Here is a 9,663-nt window from a genome sequence, read left to right as displayed (position 1 = left end):
GTCTCCCCCTCTCAGCTCTCATTTCTCCATTTACTGTTAGTTTAGTACTAACGCTGAACAGTAGACCAGAAAAATAAAAAGTAGAGAACTGCGAGGTGAAATTTTGAGGTTTAGTAAAAGAGGAAAAATGGAATTCTTGGGTAATATAAGCACATGATAGTTTGACCTTTTGGATACAAGACTTTCTGTCTCTCTCTCAAACTCCTACCTGCCGCCCCCGGCCCACCCACCCTACGCACACACTTTCAGAAACACATTAGATGCCTGATAAAAGTCTTTCCTCTGCTGGAAGACAGAACTCGACATATACTGAACCAGATTATGAAGGAAAATGACTGGTGAAACCAGATGGCCACATTTTTCCCTGGAAATGAAGTACTTCAAGGGAGGCATTCACCCACCTGGAAGCGCTTGAGGAATGGGAGAGACACGGAGGAGAGGAAGCCAGTGTGTGATGTAAGGCGTCAGCAGGCATTCAGGGACTGCTAGGAGCCCTGGGACGCTGGGGTCCTGTGCTGACAGCCCACTGGGCACTGACCAGGCCCCCCAAGCATGCTTAAGTGTGGCTTCACATTCTCTGGCATTCCCTTCCACACTACAGGGTGGTTTTTCCAGAATGCAGTGAAGGCCTGATGGCACGGGAGAGGCTGCGCCCACCCATGCCTTTGTGGGCTCTCTCCCCTTCTCCTGAGAGCTGCAGGCTCAGTCCCTCTCCTCTCTGAGGTCTAGAGAAAAGCGGTTTCTCCAAAGGCACAGCGTTGCACCTTGAATTCAAGCCCCATGTTTACAGAAGAAAACAGATCTGTAAGCCAAAGGAGGATCAGAAAAAAGTCATTTTTAAAAAATACGTAGTCTTTTTTAAATAACAAACCTCTTTTCATCCTGTGTGGTCTCATCATCCTCTAGACTAGAATTATGAGTCTTCCCTCCTAAATACCAATGATTCTAGAGAACTGCCTGTGTGCTACTCAGAAGCTTTTCAAATTCTTTCTCATAATAAATACCTTAAATTTTGTATGCCTTTTTACACATGCCTCTTGTTTGTTTGTGTAGGGCTTGACCCACACCATTTTTTACTCTCTGCCTCCCTCTGCCGCTGAGATGAGAATAAATCAAATAACTTCAAATAGAAGTTGACCAGCATCTACTTCCTCCCCTGTTACTCCATTTCTCCTTGCCTTGCCTTGATCAAATGCAGCTCCCAAGATCTTGAGAATTCCATGGCCCCCATTGAAGCTCAGTAACTCCATTTCAAATGAGATGTTCTCAGAAAGCCTCATGTAGCACCCGGCACCAGGACCAGACATGTGGGTGCCCTGGGCAGGTAAGAATTTGGCACCCGCTTTAAAAATATGCTTTGAGTATTTATTTAATATGCATTTGGTAGAGATAGGGGACTTGGTCTCCTATTAGTAAAAATCATGAACTTTTGGTTCAACTGTCTAATTATTCGTTTCTCCCAAAACAAAACTCTCAAGAATGAGCTAGAGACAGCTGGGGGCAGGAGCTATCGGGCAAATGAGAGCTCTCTGCTCATAGCATTGCTGCTCTGAGTCTCTTCTCCCGGGACTCGGGAGCAGACCAGCCAGCCACTGGGGCTCACCTCTTTGTTCCCTTGGAAGTACAGAAATATCCCCTCTCCTGGCCCCCGTCCTCTCCCTCCCCACCCCTCTCTGCTTGTGCTATTTAGCATTTTCCTAATTACGTCCTCCCAAGTTCCATATCCTCACCCGTTACTAAATCCCATCTTTGAGAGTATTAAGTCATACTAAGGATGACATTTTAGCTTGTACTCACCAAAATAAATCCCTTTCACTTATCAAGATGCTTCCTTCCTAGAATGGGGTTTCTTGTCACAATTTCAAATTCCAAATAAGAGACTTCTTCAATATACTGAATGGCAGTAGGACCAATTTACATCCCTTAGGCTGGTGAACCTAAAGAATTACAAATAGAAACCTGAGTTGACTGGTCCCCTAATTCTTTCAGTGACATTTGGCAGTCCATGTAAATTAGTGCCCCAGGCAAATATTTAAACCCCAGGAAGACCGAATGCCACCCCTGTGAGGGGAGCCTCCTTCTAGTCTTTGCCTGAACTGGACTGGAATTCCCATCCTTGTCTTAGTGTCTCAGTAGTGCTTCCCAGAGAAACTACTTAGATCATTATGGAGGGAAGAGAACAGTTCTGTAACCCTTGTCATAATAGAGCCAGTATCCAGCAATTGATCTGTGAAAAGGGAAAGGCTGAAGAAGTAGCCAAGTGAAGGAGAATTGATTCAGTCTGCTCGAAGAGGCTTGAGGAAAACTTACCGGGCTTGTGATACCTGGGCAGAATGATCCATCAGGAGCCTCATTCATGATTTCAAATTGAGAAAAGATAAAAATCTAATCATTTGTCCCAGATCCTTCAGCTTGGTGCCCATCACCGAAGGGGGAATAGCATAATGGAATGCAACAGTAATGTCACTGAACACCTGCCACACGCCAGGTGCTCTACGAGCTTGTTCATGTGCACCGGCTCAATCCAGCCAACAACCTTTTGGTGTGCTATTCCTATTTTACAGATGAGAAAACCAACTTGAAAAGTGTAACATTTGCCAAGGTCTCATGACTGTTCAGAAGAGGAATCCTATTCAACTCACAGGTCTGCAAAGCCTATTTCTACAGAGGTGGAGGTAAAGAATACTTAACCTCAGCCCTTCCTCCCCTCTCCCCCACCTTGGAGTTTGAAGACTCACAGAGGACTCCGGTTTTCAGAGCTCACTGGTCTCTTCCCATTGCTTTTAGCCCAGTACCTCCTCCTGCTCCATATCTGTCCTAGTTTGTCCTCTCCTGAGCCAGTGAGTCACTTCCTGTCCATTTTATTTGCTCCCTCATTCCCGAATGCAATCCTAGAATTTTAGAACTTTCCAATCGGAAGGAACCATGTAGACTTTTCTGTAGAGGAAAGCCTAACTGGCTTTTTCAAGATCACAGACCCACCGTCAGAGGGAGCTGGCACCTATCTGCATGTCCCCCTGTTGAATACTCTCTGCACTCGCGCCGGCTGGCTCTCAGAAGCACAGCTAATCTATATTTAACCCAAGAGTAGAAGTGCCAAGATTAGCATGCAGGCCTCCTCCCTAACCCCAGTCCTGTGCATTCCCTAACGAGCCGCATTCATTTCAGCTGCATCTTACGTCTCAAGAACAATCCCTCCTGTGCACAGTGCATTACTGGACGCAAAGCACTTTAGGCTCCTGTCCCCATTTCACTTATAAGAAAACGAGGCTCTGAAAGAGACATCCTCAAGCGTTACCATTATTGAGCGTCTGCCGGAGACTTCGTAAACTTTAAGGCTTAAAACATATTAAGGCAGGCATTATCTCCATTTATAGAAAAAGAAATCGGTCCAGGCAAGTCAAACAACTTATTTGTCATACATGAGGCTGTATGGTTGGTGGCAGAGCCAGGTTTTGAACTGGGGACTCTGTGGCACTAAATCTCCACTTCTTGTATCATGCACACTGTGAAGGTCCTATGGCAAGTAAGTGATGGGGTTGTGAGGACAGCTGAGGAATTCGGCATCTCATACGGTTTTCTGCCCTTTATGATGTGCAGACTCTGAATATTCTGGGAAAAAGATAATCTGCACACAGACACACACATATGCACACAGTTTTAAACACCCTTTGGTGTAAATACAAAATTTCATCCAAAGGGCTAATGTATTTTTAAACTTGATGGGTTTTTTTGAAAATGCAGTTTTTATTTAAATGTCCTAACCTAAACTATGGTACCATTCTGAATTTTGAATCCTGTGGGAGATGTTGGATAAAGACCCTCATCTTGTTAAAAAAAAGAAAAAAAAGAGTTGTTAACATTTTGGTTTTCGTTTTGAGGTACAGATGAGGCTCGAAGCGAGTTTGGGTTTTACTACAGAACTGCAGTTTAGCTCCCTGAGAGTCCTGATTTATGATAGGGAAATGCTGGCAGGCATTTTAGACTTGCAAAAAGACTACAAATCACAGTTCAGGCTAAATTCGTTCTAAATTCATTCTGCTGATTTAGACATTTGGAGGAGCGGGTTCTGCTGCCCTTACTGAATTCGTGCCATGATCCAGATAAAAAGCTGTATTCCTCACCCCAAGCTGATGGTGTGTCCCTCCCTGGCTTTGCCTTTTGGCTGAATGCGCTGCTAAGCATGGAAAAAGCCTGAACCCAAGCGAAGAACCCACTCCTTGAAGCACAGATTTCCTTGGCATTTGCTTCTTCAAAATGCCTGCCTTTTAAGGCAAGTGGCACATCAGGCCCACTGTGAGTCACCCGGATCAGCTGTCTCCATTCACACAGTGGGACTGCAGCTCTTGGATGCTGCCTGTGCCCCACCCACCACGGAGCTCTGCTGAGGAAGGGAACATGACTTACCAAATAACTTTGTGCAATCGCATTCGTTGTTTTTCTATTCTTCTAGAAGATGAAAGAAATTGGCCCTCTTCCCTTTTTCTTCTGGTGGTGAGTCTAATTCCTCCAGCTTAGAAAAGAGTGCCCATAGAGAATTTTTTTGCAAGGCTGGAAATGAGCCAGATGGCTTGGGTGCTGCCTTGGATAAGCAGCAAAGGCCCTGGCTAAGCCCGTGACTAGAAGGCCTGCAGGAAATTAACATGCATCTCTTGCAGGGGGAGCAGTGACTCAGGGAATTTAGTGGTGCTCAGGATGCTAGAGGCCAGCTCATCAGGGGAGAGAGTATGGGGTCCTTGTGACTTCTGGAATTCAGCATCTACCCTTGCCATGTCATTTCCAGCATGATCTGCATATGTCAGCATGCTCAAGGGCCTGGCCTAACTGAGCCTAATGGGAGGGTGAACTGAGGTGTTCTCTAGGGCGCCTGCAATTCTAATATTCTCATCTACATAAAATGCTCAGTGAGTGGGCTGATGTTAAGTAATTTTCTTAAGAGTTCGAGCACATCATACATTTATTTTTGAGCTTTTGAAACGACTCAGTTTTATGACTTTTTCTCACCAAAGAACCTACAGCATAATAGCAAGTGGAGGAGGATGGGATTATTTTCCAGGGCTGTTCTGCCATGCCTCCACATCAGGAGAGCTGGGTGTATGATGAAGAGGAACTATCTAGGTCAGGGCAGATGGGACATTCCCATGAGGGCCTTCATCGTGCTCAGGTTACAGATCCCAATAATGAGAAATGTCCTGAGGTTGTGCAGGTAAAAAGGTGACCCGTGAGGTTCTTGACCCTCTTGGGCTTTAACACCAAAGCTTGAAATCTGAAGCTGATCCATCACCGCTGACATTGAGCCCAGAGTTTGACTTGGGGCTGATGGATGCCTCCAAGTTTTCAGTTCTCAGGTTTCTGTTGCTTGGGGCTCTGGGTCTAAGTGTCTGAGCGGCAAACAGGCTTCCAGTGGGAGAGACACACACCCCAGTCTTAGGTGGACTGAGACATGTCCGCTTCTCCCTGCACTTAGGGTACAAATCCAACTGGGTGCCAGCTGCCATGGCAGACTGTGTGCCCTTCAGGCTCACCTGACACATGGTGAGCTGCCCTGGAGCTGTGTGCTGTGCACCTCCTCTGTGCCCTGGTGCCCAGCCCTACACTCGGGCTCTCTTGTGTCTAGAAGAAGAGAAAGCAAGATCTTTGCCCTACACAGAGCCAGACTGTGTGCCAGCCACTGGGAAGGCACTCAGCTCCACCCTTCAGGTGGGATTGGAGTCTCATCTCTACCGTAACACTTGAATAGCCTTATCTCTCTGAGCCTCAGTTTCCTCTTCTATAAAATTTACATTCTATCCTACAGATATTAAGTGTTTGCTTCTAACCAGCTGCTGCCTTAGGTATTGAGGATACAGTGAGATGACGGGGATGAGACAAACAGGGCCCCACCCTCGTGGCAATACGGTTTTAGGAGGATTCCATGAGGTTGTATAAAATGCTTAGCATCTTGTCTGACCCTGGTGGTGCTCACTACTGGTTAGCTCTAATGACTTTTCCTCCAAATGTGGTAGAAAATCTTTTAAAACTTGCCCTTTCCCACCTCAGTCTTGCATATGTATTTCTCTTTGCCTAGAAGTTTCTTCCTTTCTCGCTTTGCCTAGTTAACTCCTGTTCATCCAGTTCTTGGGGTAAACGGTCACTTCCTCAGTGTAGTACCTCCCTGACCAGGTCCCCGTTCAGGTTCCCCTGTCATGCGTTCTCATGGCAACTGGCACTCTACTTTGAAGTATCCGTCACTTTGGTAACTACTATTTGTTTAATGTCCGTGTGCCTGACTCGATTGTAAAACTGGTGTGGACAGCATCCACATCCACTGGAAGTCTCAGCTCCCAGCTTTGAGATTTTCCATTAGTATCTTCCCATCCAACTGGCTGCCATGTGAAGGCGATGTTCTCTTCCAAATGAGAAAAGTATGCTGGACCAGAAAAAGGAGAACCAGGCCCACCAGGAGCACTGGGGCCCTTTATTTCCTCCCTCTTTTTTCTGGCCTCATATGAAGAGGAGGGACAGCCAAGAGATGGCTGAAAAAACAGGCCAGGCCCTTGGGCAGCACCTACATCTCCCTGGAGGCAATCAGGTAGCCAAGTCACAGTGCAAAGGATGGCATGCAGGGTTGTCCATTGGTAACAAGACTTACCCATCACCACTCAGGGCGCTGCTGAGAGCAGGGCAGTCTCCTTCGTACCACAGTCACATCCTTACCTGCCCTCCCATAGCCAGGCAGTGTGATTTAAAGGAAAAGGCCTATCTCTTGTAACTAAATAGAAGAATCTTGAAAAAATGAAATCCAATGCCACATGGCCAGAATGTCAGTCACAGAAATGTAACCATGTTGACTTTTCACTCTCACGCAGCATAGAAGGGTGCCCCCAGCCTCAGTACAGCAAACACTGTCATTTACATGTGACTCAGTGCAAATGTTAATGTTCTTGCCCTTTTGGGCCCTGTGGGACTTAACAAAGCAGTGATGTGACCTGACCCCAATGTTTTTTTGTGGCTTTTTGGCCAGCATCCAAATCCTCTGGGCAGTGCTGGACTTCCCACATGCATTCCAGCAAGCCCACCATATGGAACTGCATGGCAGTCCTCTTTGCCAGGCCTTTCTAAACTTCCATGTCTTTGTCCATGCTGTTCTTTCAGTCGGAAGTTCCTTCCTTCCATAGAAATATGGAATATTATGTATCATCTCTCTACCTATCATCTATCTGTGTATTGGTCAAACCTCCATTCATGCTTTAAGACTAAGATGAAGTATCATTTTGTCTCCAACACCTTCCCTGACCACCTTCCTTCTCCAAAGTTGGAGTTAGGTGTTTTTATTCTTAATAACTATGTAGTGAAGCTTATTTATAGATTTCCTCCTCACTAAACTGATGACCAAAACCACATCTTGTTCATTTTTTTATGCCCTTTCAACCAGCAGAGTGCCCGGCATGTTGCAGAGGGAGAATGAGTAAAAGGCAGAAAGCCAGACATTGGCAGACTATGTCATGGGGCCACTGGGTCAGCCAGAATGCCTAACAGCAAGTGTATGTGCCAGAAACTACAAGGGGGAACCTTTGTGGACAGACCATGAAAATGAAGAGGAATCATTCAAGGCTTGAGGGCAAAGAAATAGCAGGAGGGAGTAGAACTGTGGGTACATTACCTGAAGGTATAATAGGTATGGTGAAATTAAAGCATGAACATCTTGTGCCCATTCTACAGATGGGAAAACTAAGGCTCAAGGAAGTTAGATGTCTTACCAAAGCACACAGAGCTAGTAAGCAAAGGAATCGGCTTCAGCACATCTGACTTCACAGAGTTTGTGCTCTTAGATGCTATGCAAAAACACAACCAAATCTGCAACCACTACCTTGAACTTTTGTCCATCAGGACTTTGGGGAATGCTCTCTCAGCTGTGTTAAGTTAGACTCCAGAATGTAACTAACCCTCTCTGGGTCCACTTTGGTTTCCTCCTCAATAAAATGAAAGACATTGAGCTAGGTGATTGTAAGGCCAATTTCAGTCTGCTATGATTCTCCATAGAATCCAACGGACTTTCTCGCCTGGAAATCAGCTTGGCCAAAATGCAAGCGTATTGGTGTATTGGCCCTAAAAACCTTCTTGTGGGCTGCAATCATGATCCCATAATACAACAAGCCTGTGAAATATTATCTTAGGGGTCTAACTATTCTTCCCAAATAGGCCTTTAAAATATACCCAGGCAACAACGTAACTGACAGAGAGTATCTTTATCTGAATAGTCATACCTAAGTCCAAGTTTCCACTCCCTCTCCATGGCCTTAGGGACTTCATTCTACCTGTAATTCTGTATCATACTGAAATCAAGTCCAGCAGCAGTCCCCAAACCTGTGATCCTCCCCCCGGCACACACACACATCAATCTCAACCAGACATATGTGTAGTGCTCGGACTTCAGGCTGAATCTGAGGGTAGAACACATCTCAAAATGTGTGTGTGGTTCAGAATGACCTCTGACATGAAAAGTTCCCACCCACACCACTGAATAACATCCTGTTATTTTCCTCAAATCTATGCAGTAACTCCTTTGATTGGGCTTTCATTTGGAATAATCTGTCCAATGCCATTTTTCGGAAACATGCAGAACAAGATACAATCTCATTATGGTCAGCTACATAGAGTGGACCTTTCAGAGCATAAAGAAACATCTGTCCTCCATCTGCAGTGCCTAGAAAATAGGGCTTTCAATAGAGTACATTGTAGGATGCTAGTGCTTCTAAAAGGACAAGAAATCCATTTCTACTAAGATCTCAATAAGTATGTCTGACAGAAGATTTTCATCTTACATACCAAAGAGCATTTTCCAAAGAGCATTTCTCATCTGCAAAATGGGAAAGAGTTTTTCTAGAGAGCATTTCAAAGAGCAGAAGGTTTAAGAACATAATCTCTAGATTCAGCCAGACGCAGTTCAAATACTTGTTCTGCCACATAGTAGCTGTATGATCTGGAAAAGTGGCTTAAACCTGACAATTGTAAGTTTTTTCAGGGATGTAAAATAGAGAAAGTAATAATACCTACCCTAGGAGATAATGTTTTCGAAGAGACTGGCTCGAAATAAACATCAGTTCTTGTTTCTGCTTTGTTACCACTGTTGTTCATACCAGGGGCGGAATGGCCTGGTTCCTGCTGCAGCTGAAAGAACACGGGATTTGAAATGAGAAGCCCTGAATTTGCACTCCACTGCTGCCACTTACTAGGTGTGTGACCTTGGGGAAATCACTGAATCTTTCTCAACTCAGCTTCCTCATCTGTAAAACAGGGAGACTAGGTAACTCACCTGTAACAATCATGAGGTGCAAATGAAGTGATTTATGTGCATGTACTTGGCCAGCTGCTGAACTCTGTGTGTATGGACTTATTTGTTATTGTTAGTATCATGAACTGAATGTTTGTGCCCCCACCCCCAGTGCAAATGTGGAAACTCTAACCTCCAATGTGATGGTATTAGGAGGTGGGGACCTGCAAGGTCATTAGGTGAGGTCACGAGGGTGGAGCCCCCATGATGGGATCAGTGTCCTTATAGGAAGAGGAAGAGGGGCGCCTGACTGACTCAGTTGGAGGAGTCTGTGACCCTTGATGTTGGGGTTGTGAGTTCAAGTCCTACGTTGGATGTAGAGATTACTTAAATAAATAAAAACTTGAAAC

At 45.3% G+C, this 9,663-nt stretch overlaps 2 protein-coding genes across 14 annotated transcripts in view; one reads left to right on the top strand and one right to left on the bottom strand.

Annotated features, from left to right (window-relative positions):
* Positions 1–9,663, bottom strand: part of LOC144617231 (uncharacterized) — a 91,885-nt gene that overhangs the window by 4,302 nt on the left and 77,920 nt on the right. For 5 of the 10 annotated variants that reach the window (XR_013557520.2, XR_013557518.2, XR_013557519.2 and 2 more), the window contains 3 exons: positions 9,037–9,150; positions 1,798–1,937; positions 402–802 (listed from right to left, as the gene is read on the bottom strand). Coding sequence is in view for 1 of the 10 variants with exons in the window: in XM_078451704.2 (XP_078307830.2) it covers positions 9,037–9,150 (114 nt within the window). In the remaining 9 variants the exon portion in view is untranslated. Of the gene's footprint in view, positions 1–401; positions 803–1,797; positions 1,938–4,407; positions 4,995–9,036; positions 9,151–9,663 lie in introns of those variants that run through there. The other 5 variants (XR_013557521.2, XR_013557522.2, XR_013557524.2 and 2 more) reach the window with 5 other exon arrangements.
* LRRC8B (leucine rich repeat containing 8 VRAC subunit B) overlaps positions 1–9,663 on the top strand; it is a 92,137-nt gene that overhangs the window by 69,116 nt on the left and 13,358 nt on the right. For 2 of the 4 annotated variants that reach the window (XR_009608123.3, XR_009608124.3), the window contains exon 8: positions 9,123–9,215. Coding sequence is in view for 1 of the 4 variants with exons in the window: in XM_060626314.3 (XP_060482297.1) it covers positions 2,565–2,611 (47 nt within the window). In the remaining 3 variants the exon portion in view is untranslated. Of the gene's footprint in view, positions 1–1,053; positions 1,325–2,564; positions 2,661–9,122; positions 9,216–9,663 lie in introns of those variants that run through there. The other 2 variants (XR_009608122.3, XM_060626314.3) reach the window with 2 other exon arrangements.

This window comes from Panthera onca, chromosome C1 (genome assembly GCF_046562875.1).
Source record: "Panthera onca isolate mPanOnc1 chromosome C1, mPanOnc1 haplotype 2, whole genome shotgun sequence".
Classification (NCBI taxonomy): domain Eukaryota; kingdom Metazoa; phylum Chordata; class Mammalia; order Carnivora; family Felidae; genus Panthera; species Panthera onca.
This window is presented reverse-complemented; position numbering and strand designations above follow the sequence as displayed.